This window comes from Odontesthes bonariensis, chromosome 4 (genome assembly GCF_027942865.1).
Source record: "Odontesthes bonariensis isolate fOdoBon6 chromosome 4, fOdoBon6.hap1, whole genome shotgun sequence".
Lineage (NCBI taxonomy): Eukaryota > Metazoa > Chordata > Actinopteri > Atheriniformes > Atherinopsidae > Odontesthes > Odontesthes bonariensis.
Window position 1 is genome coordinate 7761549 of NC_134509.1, and position 20851 is coordinate 7782399.

At 42.0% G+C, this 20851-nt stretch overlaps 1 protein-coding gene across 4 annotated transcripts; it reads right to left on the reverse strand.

Annotated features, from left to right (window-relative positions):
- Positions 1-155: 155 nt before the first annotated feature.
- On the reverse strand, positions 156-20614 carry clockb (clock circadian regulator b). 4 transcript variants are annotated; one of them, XM_075462750.1, is made up of 24 exons: positions 20485-20614; positions 18603-18687; positions 18173-18320; positions 16419-16507; positions 15941-16000; positions 15685-15833; positions 14684-14775; positions 14297-14386; positions 14015-14135; positions 13289-13402; positions 12896-13014; positions 12700-12782; positions 10607-10713; positions 10368-10515; positions 10180-10255; positions 8046-8190; positions 7759-7862; positions 6931-7020; positions 6450-6608; positions 5943-6140; positions 4608-4801; positions 4332-4464; positions 3795-3929; positions 156-3543 (listed from the first exon to the last, which is right to left on the reverse strand). In XM_075462750.1, exons 4-24 carry the CDS (start codon positions 16433-16435, stop codon positions 3220-3222), a joined length of 2658 nt encoding a protein of 885 aa, XP_075318865.1. In that variant the 5' UTR covers positions 16436-16507; positions 18173-18320; positions 18603-18687; positions 20485-20614; the 3' UTR covers positions 156-3219. The 4 variants fall into 4 exon arrangements, with proteins under 4 accessions (XP_075318865.1, XP_075318863.1, XP_075318864.1 ...); XM_075462748.1 differs by having other exon boundaries at positions 18173-18323; XM_075462749.1 differs by lacking the exon at positions 20485-20614 and adding an exon at positions 20107-20213 and having other exon boundaries at positions 18173-18323.
- Between the last annotated feature and the right edge of the window lie 237 nt (positions 20615-20851).

Sequence of the window (20851 nt, forward strand, 5' to 3'; positions counted from 1 at the left end):
AGTGTGCCACACGCTGGAAGCTCTTCTGATGCAGTCAAAGAATGCCGCTGCATCGCCAAAGTTTGTCTTTTAGCGTGGACCAAAGTGTTTGGAGGAACACCTCTTTGGCCATTCCACGAATGTGGCCAAAAACAAACCAGAACCCGAAAAGGTGCCTCGTTTAATATTTGCAACTCTTTTTATTTTCAAATTGACAGGGTGGGCTATCATAATTGCAAACATTTTTGCTTCAAAATATTATTTTTTTTACATTAGACTTTGGGGTATAGGGGAGCACAGTTCAAGAGCAGAAGAAGGGATATACACACATACAGTACAGGTAAGCATAGCACCATTTTACACTGAATACTGGTATTCTTATCTTTGTGTATGTGTACAGTATTATACTAGAACTAGACTCTTTAAAACAAAACTGTGGTAGAAAAGTGATCGGTGTGTCTGTGTGAAAGGGGGGGGGGGGGGCCTCGCTGTCTCGTGAATGCGCCTCAAACAACCAATGCTTCCGTTTCCAACAGCTTCCGAACCCTGTTTCCAACCAAATGTCAAACATATCGTCGCAAGAACTAAACATTTGTAATAGCAAAACGTTCAGTTTCTTTAACGATGCAAAAATCTGTAAGAAAAAAAAAAAAAATCTGTATTTCAGATTGTAAATGTGGAATCTTGTGGAAAGAATAGTCTTCTATGACACCCCTCCGTTTCCTTCATAACAAAGCCAGACAAAAGTTCTCCATATTTAACAGTCACAACATCCATTAGTCTCTTTTAAAACACCTTTACATTCTTTGGGCTGGGTATCAGTGATACAACCTTTAAACATTTCAGTACTACCCTTTGAGGGATACCTTAAACACAGACTGCTCTATTGAGGTTTTGCTATGTGATGAGTGAAAGACCCGACTCAAATAACTGTTAAAAAGCTCTCTACGACACCTTACTCGAGGACATACTCACAAAGACAATTCCCTATTTAATAAAAAATTTAGTTGTGGTTTTTTTTTTTCCCTAGGAGGGTTAGTATTAGACTTGGCTGATGCGTAGTTATTGTGATAAGTGTGCGTTTAGCAATCTGTTGTTGGTTGAACAATAACAGTCTCTTATCTTCTTCATAGCCAGACACGTGACCAGTGCTCTGCATCGCCTAACATGCATCCTTTTCCACTCACACATCGGTTTCCATATGAAAAATATAATGGGTTACAGTGACGGCTTCCATGCACACAGTCTCTCCCGTCTCTCACACAAACACGTATTCAAGCTGAGCTGTCCCACACACAAACTTGTACAATACTGAGCCCAACCAGAGAGGACGTTTCTTGACAATTACTTCTTTATACTGCAACGCAAGAACTGATTGGCTATCGCCAGGGGTAACCAATACTGACCCCCAAGTGATAAAAGAAGTAGGATCGAGGAAAGGAGATGCTATATTCACACAAACGCACACGCAACCACCCACACACACTATCTTTCCTACACTCAGACAAAACAACACATTCAAAACGCTCCTTTGCCAACCATTACACTCCTCCAGTCCAAGGCTTTTCTGTTTGATATGGCTTATCACTAGGACATAGACTGAGCCAAAATCCATTTCTGTCTTCAGAAATGGACCTGGGCCCGGTACTGCTTTCAACTGCTGTTTGAAAAGTGAGACAAGTGAACCGAACTGCATGAGGTTTTCTGAGGCTAAGAAGGAGAAAGAAGGATGAAACACTGATGATACAGCAGACCGTGAGGATGTCAGGACAAATCCAGACGTAATAATACTACGAAGTCCATTTTTTACCCCTCTCTTTGGAATCTACCCCCTCCATTTGTACGTCAACAAGGAAAGAGGGACGGCTTTCTGTAATCTGGGCCACCCCCCCCCTCACCCTGGACAGCGTTTCCTCTGGTCTTTTGCAGCATCACTGTCTAATCCTTCCTGGTCTGGTTCCAGACTGAGGCAGAAGCAAAAAAAAACTTTCCACATTCCTGAGAGAACAAGTACCATATCCAGCAACTTCAAAACCATTACTAAGTCAAAAACATTGTAAGACACAATGGGGCGACAAAAAAAAAACAAAAAACAGAGCAACCAGACACGCCCATGCTCACTCATGCACACGAGGATTGTATTCTCAAAAAAAACAAAAAAAAAACACTCATTAGCTCACAGAATCACACCACGGATTACAAACAACTAGGTCTCAACAGTGATTTACTGTACACAACCACATCAAGTGCTAACGTTTTCAGGAGGTTGAGGATATACTGTTTGTTACGTATAGGGCTCTCCGACTGTTAAAAAATAATCCCTACTATATACACACGCATGTACTTTATCAGGGGTAATATCTTGTTGGAAAATATATATATATATATATATATATGCCTTTGAAGTTTTATTTTGGAAAAAAGAAAAAAAACAAAAACTAATTGTCTATGTTATTGGCACTTGGAATCACTAAACCCGTTATACGCACAGTAATCATCCTGCAAATAATTCAGTTAAACTGGAATCTAGTTTTTTTTCTCGTCAAACATAATTCGTAATTACAAAGTTAAAAGATTTTTTTTGTCTCAGAGACACAGTGTTTAAAAGCAACTCCCACAGAAACACCCCAGCCCGACCAATTTTTTTAAAACGCGTGGCCAAATCTTTAAAGCCTCATTCTGGACTTTCTTTTTTTTTTTTTTTCTTAGAGAAGGGGGAGGGGGAGGGGAGAGGGGGTCTTTGCTCCGTCTTTGACCAAAAAAACACTTAAAAGTAAAAACTCATTTTTCAAAAGCGACTAATAAAAGCTTACACAGTTATTCTTTCCATGCAATCATATAAAATACTACATTTCTGTTAGGCTATACTGAATATTTACATGGTTGTTTTTTTAGTTTTTGTTTGAAATCATACAGTAAATCTGTACATGGTCAGTCCGCTTTGAGACGCCTTCGGAAAGAGTCCGTGCGTGCTTTCAGGTTTTCACAAAGACTGAATCTCTCTCGCATTCCACCTCTGGAGACGAAACAGGTATTTTATCCATCGCGTTGCCATGGTGACAGTCTCTGGCGAGTTCCTTTCGGACTCACAGCCTTTCCTCTTTGCTATGATAAATTTATTTTAGGAGGGGAAGAGAGAAAGGAAAGATTGCGGCAGCCGCGCAAATGAAACGACCATATGTGGCGTTTAGGAGTTTAAATTCACCCGCTTTTCTCCCTTAACGCATCTTCCTCCAGGCTTCACTGTGGTTGGCTGCTGACGCTGTCAGTCCTGTGTGACGACGGGGCTTTCTGCTGTTTCTGGGGATGAGATTTGGCCTGCTGCTGGTGCCTCTGATGGTGAGATTGTTGCTGCTGCTGTTGCCTTTGCTGCTGCTGCTGCTGCTGTTGTTGTTGTTGTTGTTGCTGTTGCTGTTGCTGTTGTTGTTGTTGTTGTTGTTGCTGCTGCTGCTGCTGCTGCTGCTGTGAATGTGTTGCCTGGGAGAAAGTTCCCTGTTGTTGAAGTGGGAAAGCTGCCTGCAGAATCAGCTGGGTGGACTGGTTGCTATGCAGAAGTCGCGTGCCCTGGAAGCAAATCAGAGCAATAATTTTAGGAATCGAGCCAACTATTTCTCTGTTTTTCCCCTCATTCTTTCATGTCATTAAAAGTCTTTTTACTCTTCTCAAACACTGGCTGTTTTAATATTTAACAATCACTCAGTTTAGCACAAAGGTCAAACATCTGTTTAGCTAAACAAAACACATGGATGACATAATATCTGAAAGATACTTCATAATAGTTTCACTTAGCGAGACGTTTTGCTTTCCTCTGATACCTGTAAGAATTGCTGTTGCTGCTGCTGCCCCTGCTGGCTGCTCTGTGCCACTACAGTCGTCTGGTTCTGGTTGTCGGGCTGCCCTTGAGTTGGCTGGGCCGGCTGCAGAGTCAGGGTCTGGGCCTGCCCCCCTTGCTGAAGTGACACGGAGTGTTGACAAAAGGATACAGTCCAAGAATGGAGTCAATTAACCTTTTCATCTGTTCTATTTCAAATACAGTCAGTTACTACTTTGAGACTGACACCTTTTCTGTCATAAGTTAGGTTTCTCTCATTCCTCTCGAGAGATGGAAAAAATCCACTTTTTTCAAAAATGGCTAAACTATCAATATTATCAACAACGAACTTTGTTGTTTAACAAACATCTTTAAAATCTAATACTTTGCTCTTGATGAACAATTAGCTTGCACCGTCATTTCCAACAATTTAAACAAAACTTTCCAAGGATGATTTTCAGGGCTTATAAGCTGATGTTACGTGTAATTTGAAACGTTCGGAGTACAGAGTACAATCTATCTGAAATGTTTGTGTATTTACCTGTTGACCACCAAAGGGGTTGTACGCAGTCACCACCTGCCCCATGAACATAGAGGTGGGCACCATGACAGCGCCACATGCATGCATTGGAGCCGTCACCAGCTTGGTCACCAGCTGCTGCCCTGCTGGGAATCTGGAAGGTATCATTTTAAGAAAGAAAAAGTATATTAGTCTCGATGTATAATACTGTGCGTTTACAATTCAAATTGTAATTTACAGTTTGGACTGAGAAATGAGTTGTGGTGTAAAAGGATTAAAGTTTGACGGTCTTCTTACCGGATCTGTCGGTCCTGTGTGAAGGTAGCCACAGCTGTGCCTTGCGGCGTGTTGCTTTGTGGCAGGCTGGTGCTGATCTGCAGCACGTTTGGCTGCCCTGGCTGGGAAATCATCATGGTGTTGTATAGCTGAGTGGACACAGAGCCCTGGTTCTGGGGCTGAGCCTGGGCGGATTGCTGAGGCTGACGCTGGGGCTACAAACAGGCAGCAGAGGAAGACGTTCGTGACACTTCATTTTTTAATATCCATCATATTAGACAAAAAAAAAAACATTCTTTATTCACGATCTTGCATGTATAAGGTGGTGACAAAGGAAATATAGTGGATTGAAAGGTTATATTGATGTCACTTTTAAAGATTCTTGTATTTTCTGTTTCTGTAGACACACAATGTGTGCTGGGCTGGTCTTAAAGGTCTTCAAACATGACACCTAACAAAAAATAAAAAACATTTCACAAGAGCTGTGTGTGGAGAATTTCTGTTCTTTACACAAACTATACTTGCTGCTATGACAATGTTTCCCTATAATTGTGAGGGCTCACTCGAGCTCCTCATGATACAAAGATAAAAAAGTCAATCAGTGCTCTTATTTACAGACATGAAAGAAATGACTGGTCACCGCAAAAATCGGCTGCTTCTGCTTCAAGAGAATCAACGTCCCCGGATGAAAACCGGAGAGTTCAGACGGAGATCAGAAGCTTTTTATCTAAAAATAATAAGCATAATATACCCGACCCTTGTATATGTCTGAAACTACTGGTCTTGTTTTTGTTTTCCCGTTAGTGACGACTTCACAGCGTTACTGCAGTAACGCAGCCCGGGTCACCACCCGGCGACACCGCTCGGCCTAGTTTTTTCACTCCAAACCAGGTGCAGGAATTGAGCTATGAGGCATCGTTTCAACATTTCGCTTCACACGTGGACGGAAACGCTGCTCTTTCTTGAACCATCCCAGAATGGTTTAGGCCCAAAATACATCTGTGATATTTTCAGAGAATATAAACTGTCTGGACTGTTGCTTGTTTTTAAATTCATTTAAATTATTTTATTTGTTTCTCTTTCTCTTTGTTTTGTACATGAAATGTGGTATACAAATAAATTTGATTTGATTTGATTTACTGTTTGTGAAAAGTTTCGCATGAATGCCATCAATAGTGTTGAAGGTTCACACGATGAATAGAGAGGCTGTTGCTACGTGGTGTTCCCAGATGAGATTTTATCTTATCTTCTGATCTGAACTTTGACTAACATGGCAGCTTTGTCATAAGATATGTATGTGTGTGTGTGTGTGTGTGTGTGTGTGTGTGTGTGTGTGTGTGTGTGAATGTATCCCACCTGCGTGAGAGTGTTGGTCTGCTGCTGTAAGCTCTGTTGAGGGGGAGGAGCCTGCTGCTGAATGGTGAGTTGCATAGTTCCTGGATGGACGGGGTTAATCGTTGTTTGCTGGACCTGATGGGTCAAAGCAGCCGCTTGCTGGACCGAGCCCACCTGTGGGAGCTGTACATTCATAGCTCCACCCTGCTGCAGCAACATCTGTCAGGAGACATTAAATGTCAGTCCACAGCGGTCAGGGTGTCTCGATTTGACACTGGATGACCTTTCTCTTTTTCATTTGTTTGTTTCTAATGAGCGTAATGCGTTTTTTCTTTTTTTTTATAGCAACAAAAGAGTGATCTACAGACTCATTCAGGCAGCGAGGGTCTGCTATTGCCGTTCACTCTTAACAGAAGTAGAATATAGATTCACAAGTTGTCATGTCATATATCTACCAAAAACTGACTGTGCATTCATGCTATGCGATATGAAACATTAGGACAATAAGATCTTGTGTCTACAGCTCACCTGTATGCCCTGACCCTGGACTCTTTGCAGCTGCTCCTGGATGTGTCGGAGCTCATCCTGCTGCCGCTGGATGTTGTCCTGGATCAGTCTGGTCCTCTGCTCAAGCTGATCTTTAAGGTGCTGCATGGCGTTCACCTGCGCCGTGAACTCCATCGCCGGCTGGTGGCAGAAAGGAAGAATCAAGAAAAAACAAGAAAAAACAAGTATATGCACATCCAAATCCACATATGGTTGCAGCCACACATCATTTTCACCATTCATGAATCCAACTTCAGTTTTCATCATCGATTGATCAGCAGTCAGCATTTGATTTGTGAACATAACGCAAAGAAAACCAAGAATAAATGCACTACTTATAAACTTTCTTTTATAAGTAGTGCTCAAGAACTTTTCTTTCTTGAGGAAAGACAAATGTTTGAGTGATAAACATGTTGTCAAAAGTTGAATCCCAAAGACGCGGGTGTAGTTCCACAGTTCTCACCTGTACATTTGTCTGAAGCTGCTGTGATTGTTGCTGCTGAGTGATCATGTCTGGATTTACGCTCTGCCCCGTGGTCTGAGAGCTCATAGACTGCAAATATACATAAGATAAACGAGAATTGTGACGAATGAAGTGTATACATTTTGCGACCCTCCCCGAGGACACCTCGATGCGTCCACAGCCTGCGCTGTGGACCAACGCACGCTGAGCTGTCATCAAACTGCTCCTCCCTTTTGACAATTAACCTTACGTCACCAACATTCTCTTCTGGCTTGCTGACACCTGCGATAACACTCCATTCGAGGCTCAGAAGAAAATGAGGTGACCCACAAGTTTGATTCATTTCTACGTGATGAGATAAGAAGGAAAATGTTTGTTCCAACTGCCTGTTGCCCACAACTCAAATGGATGTAACTGCCCAGATTTTCTGGCGGTTGTGTGTTTTCTGGCGGCATCACAAAATAACAGTTTGGTTGCTGCAGCCCGTTTCATGTGGTGCCCAAAAGCCACTGGACAGATATACATATAAAAAGAGAGCGGTTATTTAATGAGAATAGAAAATCCAGAGGATGTTCCATGAACCTGACAGTCAGATTGACAGTTTCACAAAAAATGCAAAGAATATTAATGCAAAAGCCATGAAAGAACCACAATCAGCTGTTATTTAACCATTTTCTCCTTCTATTATTTGCCCATGCTGACAGAGGCTCATTTAATCTGTCCACAGAACTTTGATTCACTAAATGTCCACTTAAGCGACTGAAACTCCTTCTCCATTAAAGAAACAATGATGTAGAAATGTGTGACATTTGGTCAATCACATCCCACCTTGCTGCTGATGGAGGAAGGACGCTGTGGTGTCATATCCATGGTGGACGCCAGTGACTGTCGAGGAGGCGTGGCCGTGTCCATGTGCATCTTGGGAGCTGTTGCTGCAGAATAGACAGAATTATTGATGAACAAGAGTCGTATTCAGATCCCGATGGCACACATCGCCATCTATACTGCATGGCTTGGTCATCCTCTGAATCGCACAGGAATGTCACTCACTCCCCTTTATAGCGTATGTTAACTGACATTATACACAAACATTGTGTGTCCATTTATGTCCTTACAGGTGCAAGTGTTGTCAGAGACATGCGACGAGGACTTGCGGGAACTCCTCGAAGAGGTTGAGGGTGTTCGGCTGCGGTCAAATCTCTCCAGAGCCTCCTTCAGGCTGGATGTATTAAGCTGTGACTCTGACCCAGAGTCCTGACTCTGGAGAAGAGATTACAGACACGAGAAGGTAGATAAATATGCTGGTGGTAGTCAAATCCGACTGAACGAAAGCCTACAGATTGTACAGCATGTGAACATCCTTCAGCCCATAATATAAATACACACCAATAGCTGTTACATGGTCGTGCAGAAAAAAGGTCACTTATAAACAAATATCAGAATAATGTAACGATCTTAACGTTGTACGAGTGTGAATTTCAACTTAAAACATCACTGGACAATTTTTTTTGCTCTTCGGGTCTCTCTACAGTTGTGAGATGTAGCGCTACTCTCGTAAAAACAAACCACAAAACACATCCAGAAGCTGCCAAATATGTCAGGAGAGCAGGTAATGTTACAGGATCTGACAAGAATATGACTGCTTTTAAAAAAAAAAAAATGTTATACTTTTAATGATCATTTTTGAAGGATCTGAATGTGGCGTCTGTGTGAAATCAATGCATGTGCCTGTGTAAAGTTCCTTGTATGTATGTATATATATATATATATATATATATATGTATATATACACACATATATATATCACATATATACACATATATATATCACAGTGCAAATATTTCCTTTTTGTTAGTCTGAAACAGAACTGAGGCGCTAACCCAGCCTTCATCTGCGAGGCAGAGGGGACAGCGGCATGGTTATAAGCTACGTTTCCATTCATGATGAGTAACATTACACGGACAAACACGCTGCTGTTGTAATGCTGTGTATTTTTCAACAGTCGTGACAGAGCTCTAAAGTAATTGAGTGGAGTACATAAACATGTTTCAGTCACAGCTTCAGTCTAATCTTTCTCTCCTCTGAATGATCACGATCGGAATTCTTTTCATGGATTTAAACCTGCATGTCAGCAACTTCAGTGACGGAGCGACGGAACAAGAAAGCTGATCGGTTATTACATACCGATGGGAAAAGGCTTTTTTTAATTTTTAGTTTGTGACATAGTATACAATAAAAATACGTTTTAAGGCTTTATCTGTCTATTTTTTCTCATAATTCTATTTATAATAAATAAATATCTTGAGACTCGGGACCTTACAATCACTGACCAAGTTGGTAACCTCGGAGTGTTGATAGACTCAGATCTGACTTTCAGCAGCCACATCAAAGCTGTCACCAAGGCAGCTTTTTACCACCTCAGAAACATCAACAGAATTAAAGGTTTCCTCTCCCAAAAAGACCAGGAGAAACTCATCCATGCATTCATCTCCAGTAGACTTGATCACTGTAACGCTCTTTTAACTGGACTCATCCAGAACGCTGCTGCTGGAGTTTTAACCCGGACTAAGAGATCTGAACACATCACACCAGTTTTAATATCTTTACACTGGCTTCCAGTCAGTCACAGAATAGATTTTAAAAGCCTGCTGATGGTTTACAAATCCCAGAACGGTTTAGGGCCAAAATACATCTGTGATATGTTCAGAGAATATAAAGCCAGCAGAGCTCTTAGATCCAAGGACTCAGGTCAGCTGGTCCAGTCCAGAGTCCAGACTGAACATGGAGAAGCAGCATTTAGCTGTTATGCTGCAAACAAGTGGAACAACTGCCAGTGGAGATTAAACTTTCACCAAATTTCTCATGTGTCTATGCATGAAATCTGCACGCTATCTTTTAATTTATCTGGACTGTTGCTTGTTTTTAAATTCATTTAAATGATTTTATTTGTTTCTCTTTATATTCTTTTATGTATTTTTAATGCTTCTTCCACTCCCTGCTGCAATGCTTTTATTCTATGTAAAGCACTTTGAATTGTTTTGTACATGAAATGTGCTATATAAATAAATTTGATTTGATTTGATTTTGATTTATAATTATAATATAATTCTCTTAATGAGTCTTATTACTCCCGAGTTTAACATATCACACAATCAGGTGATCAAAGTTTAATTTCTGAAAAAATCTTTTTTTCACTGTGATGATGTGAAACATCTAAATGTAGTCCTTTTCAACTAATTTCCGTCTCACCTTATCAACAGTGGCCTCTGGATTAGCCTCCTCGATGCCCAGCTCTCGGCGTTGTTCTGCCCTCACCTCTGCATAGCTGCATTTTTGACAAAAAAGTATTCCAGAACAATCAATGAAGACGCAAGAATTCAGGGTGTATGTGACACGTGATGATCGGGAAGGAGTTTTAAGTTTTAAGCTGGCTGTACCTGACTACTGTGTGTGTGCAGACTATAAACTCTGGTCGAGAGTTCCACTGATGATAGGTGATGTAGTAGTGTGTCTGCAGCCAAATCCACTGTTGACCTTTAGTTAGGAAACGGTAGTAGCATGACTTCCCTTTACCGTACTGCATCACTGCATCAGAGAGAGGGCCAGAGTCAGGAGAGAGCGAGCACGTTACAGACGACAAGAATCTTCCTTGAATGAGAAAATGTGAAAGACTCACGGTGCTCATGACATTTGGCCAGTGTCTCCAGGTCATCCACATGGTAATAGTCATACCCTGATGTTCCCAGGACCTCAAAAGGCAGGTAGCCTATGATTGGTGGAGCTCTGAGAAGAGGAAGAGGTATGTCACTCACTAAACTGCTGATGGGAGAATCTGCTGAGGAGGTAATAACGGTAGAAAGAGGCAGCGCATTCTCATTTTCAAAGTAAGTTTCTTACCAGATAATCAAATTCAGCTGTTATATACATTCGCTGTTTGTTAGTAACACGATCTGGACTATATTTGCATTTAAAATGCAGCAATTTACCAGTGAAACAGGCTGGTCTGCATGCGTGTTTCATGTTTGATCCATGTACACTGGTGTTGGTGGCAAGACTTTGAATGCATCTGTGGCTGTCGATCCCTTTCGTTGACGTTTTTTGTGGACTTTTGTCCAAACTCCGCTTTTTCTAGTAAAATCAAAACGTTTTACTGAGGATGGATTTGCCGGTGCACTGTAGACCGTGTCAGCTCTGTCTGTCGAACGCTCTGTTCATTATTAGCTCACAAACAGTGATGGTGAGCATCCGTGCCACTTTAATTGCTTTCACCACATATCGGATGTCTGTGGAGCCGTCTGATACACTGTTTAATTGGCGTGCAGTCTTAGCTGGTTCTGTGAACTGCTGGGGTATTAATGGTGCAGACCCACTCTTATGTTTACATACTCTCACCATGACTCTGACGGATCTGCCTTCAAAACCTTAAGGACTTTTAACTGAGCCGCCGACCGGTTTGTGGTACAGTTTATTTGATCCTGGGGTTCGAATGCTGATGTAATTATATTCTAAATGACAAAATCAGATCAAGATTCTAGTCAGTTTATCGTTACAATAGCTACAGCTGGGCACTGCAGCAAAAAGAGAGCAGTGTTGTTGGAACAGAGGGGTGTTAATAGGGGTGGGACGATATACTTTGGTCACGATTCGATTGTATCCTGATTCTAAGGTGTCGATTCGATTTGTATCACGATTCTTGATAATTGCGATTCTACAAGTATTGCGATTCGATATAATCAGTAATTGCAGTTTTCTTCCTCCTTAAAAAAACAAACAAGTTGAATCATACACTTCTAGAATGAATGTCATTCCCATAAACGATACACATCAAGTCTGTGTCAGTCAGTCCAGCAGCTGACATTTATTTCAACTGAGACAAAAAGAGGTACTTAACATGAACAGCATTTTTTTAAAGTTTACAGTTACAAAATGAATTCAAATGTCCACACAGCACAAATGTGGGCTAGGTTTAACATAACTTAATGTAATGAATTGATGAAGTTTTTCTGTACACGGATATGATGTAATATAATCGATTTTGGGGAGAAAAATCGATTATTAAAATCATCCCATTAAAAATCGTGATATGTACATGAATCGATTTTTTCGCCCACCCCTAGTTGTTAACAACAGGCAAACGGTGAAGCCAACGAAGCAGCGGTGAGCGACCTCTGGGTCACACTTCTGAATGTCAATGAGGTCAAGTTCTTTGCCAACTTTCCTCGTTGGAGGCCTACAAATCTTTTTAAGATCAAATGAGCAGATCAGGGGCGGGAAGTTAGCAGGGCTCTGATTGTCTAAGTGGATGTTCATGTAACCTAAGATGAGTAGAGGGGATTTTTTTTGTAATGGAAAACAACAAAGTGGCAGTTTGCCTTTCAGATCCTCAGACAGGTAGACTCAGTGATCTTTTAATGGGGTGGATTACAACCAGCAGATTACGCAGCAATAAGGCACAATCATCCCACTTAGACCTGTTTAACATATCAGCACTTTTTATCTTTCAAGCTTGCAAGCACATTTACAAGCACTGCATTATCAGTTATCGACACAAGGGTTGGATTTTTTTTGGGGGGGTATATATTAAATTTATGGACAAAGTCAGTCATTTACAATACAAAAGAAAAAAATTGGACACAACATGCCCATTCCCCAGACTAATTAACACCAGGAAGGTGTGTGTGTGTATTTTGCCCAACGCTGAGTTTAGACAGAGTATATTGGTAGCTGACAGAGCAAAACACAATCGAATGCGTCTATCCGTGTGTTTACCTATGGTCTAAGAAGAGGAATTTCCATTCTAGACTGTGCCTCGAGGTGAATTCTTCATTGGGCTCCTCTACTGTACACATTTCCTACGAATGCAAAAGAAAAAAAAGAATCAAGCATGAGACCTAGAGAAGAGGTATTTCAAATAAAAATGACAAATCAAAGACTCAAGTGTGTCTTTGTCGTGTCTTGACAATACCTTGATAAACTGAGGTTTGGCCAATCGAACGGTGGCCACGAAGCACACCTGGTCATCGAAAGCGGGCTGTAGCGACCGCTGTAACACCCCTGCCAGGCCGTTCCTCGCTATGTTGGGAACTGTCCAACAAACCAGACAGATTTATTTATTCAAGTCAAGGGATGTAGAGCACAGCTTTGAGTATAGCTCCAGACCACATAATGATTACTGTCACAGTTAGTGCATGCCTGATGGAGCTTTAATACATGAACGTGTCACGTGTATCATTGGAACAGAATGTAGTTCTAATATTTTCCACATAAAATGGGTTTAACAGAGTTCAATATTCTCTTCGCGTTGGTTCAACTGTAAAACTGCTTGCATAAAAACGATTGCGTAACTATAGTGACTTACCATTATTAAGAGACTTGAAGTTGCCGATGAACTTAACATACTCATAGACGGGGGGCTCTTTGGGGTCGATGGCCCCTCGCAGCATATGGCAGCAGAACTCCAAGTGATTCTTAGCTGGAGACAAACGACATAAAAAAAAAAAAGAGTCCAAGAAACTGGATAAACAAAACGATTAAAAAAAATTAATCAATGGGGCGGTCAGTGGCGTAGTGGGTTAAGCAGCCGCCCCATGTACAGAGGCTACAGTCCTCGCTGCAGCGGACCCCGGTTTGAGTCCTGCACCGGACGGCCCTTTGCTGCATGTCTTCCCCCTCTCTCTGCCCCCTGCTTCCTGTCTATCTCCAACTGTCCTATCATTAAAGGCATAAAAAGCCCAAAAAAAAAGAATCAAATTTGCATTGTGTTGCCAAGAATTAACAGTGTAGCTGTTCCAGACTGAGAGGCAACAACGACAGCTGAAAATAATCGTTTGCCCCAGTTTCTACCGTTTTCAAAAATATAATCGAACTCATTTCATTGAACTTATATGGGGGTTTTTTTTAGGTTGTCTTACTGCGTTTCTTTCCGACTTGCTTCGAATATAAAGGCTTAACACACAGTTTAATACATTCTAAAAAGGCATAAGATAGTGTATGATCACTTCACACACAAGACACACACCACTGTACAGTATTACTGAATTACTTGATACAAGCTGGAAGTACAAAATGACTGTGTGTTACTGACATTTCAGGTAATCAGTATTAAGGCTCTCTAGCTCAGTAGGGTGTGTGGACAGAGCCTTGTAGACTTCGGAGTGTTCTCCAACTGGCAGGAAGTTTAGCATGTTCTGGTCCACCAAGTCCGCCTGGGAAAAACACACACATTCGGCCATGAAAATACAAAACAAAAAGTGCATCCTGACATGTTTAACCTGAACCACTAACACACACACACACAGACCCACACAAATCTCGTTTGTTGTGGTGCGTAACGAGCGGAGGACTTATACAAACTCGAGTTACTTACCGGTAGGTGTTCTAATAATGATGTGACACTTTCAGAGACATAGAGGATGTTCCCGTCAGTCATTATCGCTATAAAGAATCCATCCAAAGCCTGATAAAAGAGGCAACGAGAACAGAGTGAGATGTTGTTTCACGGCAAAAACAAGGCTGTCATGATGGGTCGGTCTTGGCTTATCAGAGCAAATTACAAATTCTAATTCAACCCAGAAACTATATCATACAGCTATACGTGACAACTTTCTTAATCACAAAACATCTAAGCACATGTATATCTTTTGAGATGACTTTCTGATGAAGACCGATCCACAGCATCAACATAACAGTCAGCATAACACCTGTGTTGTCACCAAACAGACCGAATTACAGCACAAAATATGAGATTTCTGACCTCCAGCATGAGCTGGGTGAATTCCTCGTTGCTAAGAAATGGAGGCTTCCAGTCCTGTCTGATCTCACTTGACTCGGACTGGGCTGCGATTTCTGACAAAGGAGAGAGGATGTATCAGAATTTCTGGACAACAAAATAAAGGCTCTTTCAGGAGAATGGCGAGAGAGGAAAACAGGATGTGGCGAGACAACACAAACGACACGGGGGTTACACAAAGCAAACCTTTTTTCAGACAAAAAGCCCTCAGCAAAAAACAAGACAGTCAAACAGCACAGCAGATAACACAGAGCAGCAGCTCAGTGCCAGCTGTTTCTTCATTAACTTGTGCACCAAGGCATATTAGCCCATATACAGCACTTCGAAGCAAAGCGAAATCTCACTATATTAAAAAAAACAAAAAAAAACACAAAGTTTAAGTCACATGAATAATTAAGAGGACTACACCCAGTCAAAAGATTAAAATTAGTTTACAGTTCACATGTCCAGTTTCAAGGTGCTTTAAAAAAAATCACGGCTTCAAAACCAGTCAAAATTTCCGTCACACCGTCCTGTGGCATGAGCTGCTCTGTGTGGCCTGAAGACAGAAAGCGGAGGGATTCCAGGCTGTGTGCTGTGGAAAGTGACATTCCCCCTCTGCTTAGAGCCAGGCTTCAATCAGCTGTGTATGATGGCAGTTGGCAGAAAATGACTAGGTTGGCTGCCTGGGAATACCATGATTTTTTTTTTTTAAATGGAGACGGAGCACAATTTGTAACAGAATCAGTATCAGTTGATTGTCATTCTTGGTGTTTTTGTGCTTTTACTACAATCAACGAGGTTATGGAATCCATTGCTTAAGATTATTTCAAAATAACAACACTTATTCATAAAGCAATAAAGGCCGATGCCTTCCCATGTGTAATAAAACAGCAATGACCACATGTAGAACAAGGAATATCCACCCAGTGAGGTGTTCCACATGAAAACAGGAAGTGAGGTGAGGACGATAGAAAGCCCCTGACCTTTGTGTTTACACAGGAAGTCAATGCTTTTCTGCAGGATGGTGGACTTGTCCATCTTCCTGGTGTTGCCTGGTAGCATCGTGCCAAGTTCTTTGATGAGGACATTGAACTGGTCTCTCCGCTTCTTCTCCGACTTGTTACGGGACACGCTACAAATCCAGAACACAACGATTAGATTCCACAGCTCGTGGGATCTCAGCCTTCGGTCGATAGCTCATAAAAAACGTCCAAACACAACAATAGCCAGTCTGCTTACCGTTTTGCCTTGTCCTTCTCATCTTCTTCCATCAACCCATCAAAGATACTACAATCATCCCTGCAGGTAGAGAAAAATATTTGACAGTCAAAGCGTTACCAGCTTGTTGGCAGCTTGAAAGCAGATATGCATTGGTAATAATAGCAGATGACGGCTAATGAGAGGATTCCTGCAACACATGCCAGCGGTGGGTTTATTTTTGGGGCACACACAAACACAAAAAAAAAAAAAGTGACCGAGAGAAGGAAAGGGAATATGTTGTGCTTGCCAAGAGGGTTAAAGAGGTTATGGGCTTGCCTGAGTTTCAATTAGGAACAGTAACAATACTTTCTTTTCCATGGACAGATGTGATATAGAGTTTATGTGTGACTTTATATTAGAACATAAGCAAAAAGAAATGTATATGTGGACATTCACGTGTCTACGAATGTATAGAGTGCATAACATGGAAGACATCCTGCAATCTTGTGCGCTTTACCCTATACTTGATGTCATGGTGGCTGCTGATCAGGGCTGTGGCTGCAGTGATTTCTTCTTTAGGCGTGAGGTAGGCATTTGGAAGAGCACCTGGAGAAGCAAAAAAAAAAAAAACAGAGCAAATAAGTCTCATACAGCCATTCAGTAGATTAACAACATCCAAGTGGTCACTGAATGCACTGCGACAAGGGGCGTGAAAATGGTGTTCCTGTGCCATGTCAGCATTTGTTCTGAACCACGTTATCACAGTCTCAAGATCTCAATAAGACCACCGTTTGTAACTGCAGATCTTTTTTTAGGGGGGGGCAGAGGGTATTTTTCCAACTAAAGGGGATCATTCTTCTCGGCCTCTATGGGACTATGGTATGGTGGTGGAGAGAAAAGTACAGCCGATGGACAGACCTTTTTTTGCCTGGTCTTGGAACACTGGACCAGATCTTTACCTAGGCAAGGTTACAGAGGAGTTTGCCCAACCGGTCTTCTCGTGTTTTGTTGACTAGGACAACACTTAGAACAGTGGTCCCCATGGTGTCCTCTGGGAGGTGCTTCTGGAGGGTGGGATATCGGGTCCTTTGCTACAGGCTATTTTCGTTCTCGGTACATCTAGAGAAAGAGCCTGGTTCCCATTGCCCATCTTAGGTCGGACTCATTACATTACATTACATTACGGTCATTTTGCAGACGCTTTTAACCAAAGCGACTTACAATAAGTGCGTTCAACATCGGTAAGCAAAAGAACTTCAGGTCACAAGAAATCATAAGTGCATTTCCTTACAATACCAAACAGCGAGGAGCAAAACTAGTGCTAGAAGAGCAAAACTAGTTGGGTGTTGGACTCTGCCAGGGCAGCACTTTGTCACCAATTTTGTTCACAGCAGTAATGGACAGATTTTTTAGGTGCAGCCAGGGAGCAGAGGTGATCTGCTTGGCTTCAATGAGACTTTCAGCTGGCACTGGTGAGGTTTGGAGCGGAGTGTGATTCAGCTGAGATGAGAACAAGGGTGAGGGGCTCAGTCATTCAGGAGGATTCAGAGTAGAGTAGCTACTCCTTCACATCTAAAGGAGTCAGTTCACGCAATTAGGACATCTAGTCAGGATGGATTCTGGACTGTTCACACAGGAGGTGTTTTGGGCATGTCGAGGCCTCGGGGGAGACCAAGGAGACGCTGAAGAGATTACATCTCTCGACTGGCTTGGGAACGCCTGAGAGTTCCTCAGGGGAGAAGGAGGTCTCGAGATCTCTGCTCAGACACCCCCCCCCCCCCAAGAAATTGGTAAGCAGCAGGAAATTCATGCATGCATGTCAAATAAACATTATTCCTTCCAATCAGAACCGATCAGGTCAAAAGAACTGTGAGAGATCACAAAGTCCTGGCTGATAGATGCAAAAAAGAAAAACAAATAGACAAATCCTGTATTCACTGGTTAATGTAATCATGTCCCATCAGGAACAATCGACCTTTTGCAAAGCACCCATTTTTAAATGACATAATAGGTAACTACAGGTGGTACTGATGTGATTACCAATGGTTGGATTCTATTTAAGTGCTAAGCCATCAAGTCACTTTAACTCCAACTATTTCATGCCAAAATGTCTGGTCAGTAAAACCTTCCAACCATACTGCAATATCTGCTATGGGACATATGGGGCAGATTACAACCGATTTCCCCACAAAAAAAAAGCCAACAATCTGTAAAACTAATGCAGACGTACTGTAGCAGAGCTACAATTGTGTCCGTTTCATCGCTTCTCACCCCACTGCAGCTTTTGCACGAGTCTTGTCTCAGGTGTTGTAGAAAGGGTTTGGGGTCCAAGCTGACTCTATGGTCAAAAGTGGTGTTGAGGTCATTGAGGACACGGGAAGGCAACAAACCACGGGAAACACATGGTGGCCAACCAAACCTGCTGGAGAAATCACAGCACAAGACAACAGGTCAGTCTGGAGACTGAATTTAGTCAATTTCCATCTTCGCGGTTCTCTGAAGGAAAATTCTGTCTGTCTGAACTGTCCGTTTATTTCTAAATAGCTGCCAATTTAGCTAATTAAAGTCTCTCATTTTACAAATTAATGGTTCTAGAATCTCAGTATAATGCGCCATAACATCATTTAAGTGTCACCAATAAATATGAATGCAATAAAGAGAACGTAAAACAAATGTTTCAGCGACTCCTTCTTCAACTTACCCTCCGGAATGTATTTTACGCTCAAAACTAGCTGTTGTGGATCGTGGCCTTGCAGGCAGTGACAAAACTTCACATCACACCCGACCTGTAACACACACACACACAGAAAAAAAAAGCCTTGAATTATTCTTTTAAATGCCACACCATGGAAGCTGTGAAAATCAAGCAGGAATGTAAATATATTACATAAAAAGGAAAAGTTTGTGCATGAGCATTTGGGCAGCACCAGAAGATAACACGTCACACACGCAGCATAAGAGCAGAGAGTTGGTGACGTCCACAGATGTCAAATTTCTAAGAAGTTTGTGAAAGCCACTAAAAAGATTACAAAAAAATGACAAAACTTTGTTCTTTTTAAGTCTAACTCTGAAAAATCTGTATCACAAGTGGAATCTATATTAAACATTAACATCTGCACCATCTCAAAAATCCAGTACGGCCCTGTGTTCAGTCCCAGCACTCGTGCTAGTATCATGGAGGATTGGACGTCACGTTATTGGGGAAAAATGGCAATCATGTTACCTTTAGGTCTGACCAACAGTCCAAATATACCCATTTTACAGAGATACGACACACAGACAAGCAGACGCTGCGGCCAATAAAAGGTTTTACATTAAAACCTGACTCACATTACAATGGTATGTTGGCGTTTTGGCTTTAAATGAAGTGGTCATCCGCGTTATAATAATTACAGCATGTAAACTGTTACAGAATGGCTGGAAAGACTTATTTATAAACTTATCAAATAGTCTCCCATCATCACCTACAGGGGATCACAGCCTCTGAATGACTCCGATCTGAATAGATTTGGCCACAAACATGACTGTAGGCAGGAAGGTCACAGGGGCAACAAAAAGACACAAAGACCAACAGATGACATTACCATCCAGCTGGAATCTCTCACTTATTTCAATATTCCAATGAACAGCCTTAATGAATACATCTGGTGTCCTCTGAGTTCTAATTCTAGATGCTGACCCATGTTCATGAGCTGCTGATGGCCAATAAGTGAAGCCTCATTAAACTGAGGCTTTTTCTCTGAGTAAAGAACATGCTGTGCGAGATCACGAATGAATAGACTTTGGCATTGGCAATATGGCCGCACACTTCGTAGTGTTGTCGACCAAAAAAAGCTGCTAGCTATATGGCATGGGAACATTTAACATACATTTTTATGCCACGAGTGTTGTTATACAACCGAGACAGCAACACATACAGCTAGCGAGCGAGCTAACTAAGCTGGCTACCGAAAACTGCCCATTTAACTCAGAGATTTAATGCTCTTACTGTATCCGTTTGTTCGTGCCACACTCGCAAATATTGAATGACACAGTTATGACAGTTACAGCGTTTCACGTTTAAGTGTAATAAGCAGGGAAAATGAGTCTCAATAATGAGCAAGCTGACGACGAGCCTGGAGCTGTCACGCAACAATTGACATTGAACACAAAATAATCTCCAAAAAATATAACCGTTGGTACACAAATACCGCGAGGGAACGAACCTAAACATTCGCAACGGGGCAACGTCCACGGAACAAGCCGACAAAAACATAAACATCAGCGGCTGAGAAATGTTCCAAGACCGGGGATGGTGGAATGGATGTATGTACACACATACATGGTCAACACGTACACACACATTATCGAGGACATGCGCACGCACGCGCTCGCCCACTCGTGCACACAGATACTGGCTGCTCAGAATGTGGGTCACTGGGCCTTGCTCTCCCTCAAGCGTGCGGAAACAGTCCTGAAAGCCTGGCTCTGCAGTCCGACCGCTTCCGCACGTAAAAAAAAAAAAAACCACCGTTCACAAACAACAACGGCCGTGCTATTTCTCGACACGCTTTGGTTTTTATAAGCATTAAAAACCCCTTTACCTTCACGAATAGTCGACAGCTGCCTCCGTGTTTGGCTTACTTGAGCGTTGCATCGAGGCGGTGGGGGCCAGGAGGACTTCGGGTTGGGGAGAAAAACAGGAGGCCTACTTCATATTACGGCGTACAGTCATGCGCAGTAGAGACAGTAGGGCGCACTATTTTGCAAGTACAGTAGCAGCAAAAACGGAGGGAACCGCTGACTGATCTTCGAAGGGGAAATGACTCCGCGTTTTCGTGGCTTCTCCCACCGGACTGGTCCACCGCCAGTACAAACATGACTTTGTCATAACAAAGAATAAATGCTCTAAAACTCGCAATTCTGCACTCTGGCTTGCAATTAAAAACATTTTGTTATCCGTAATGATGA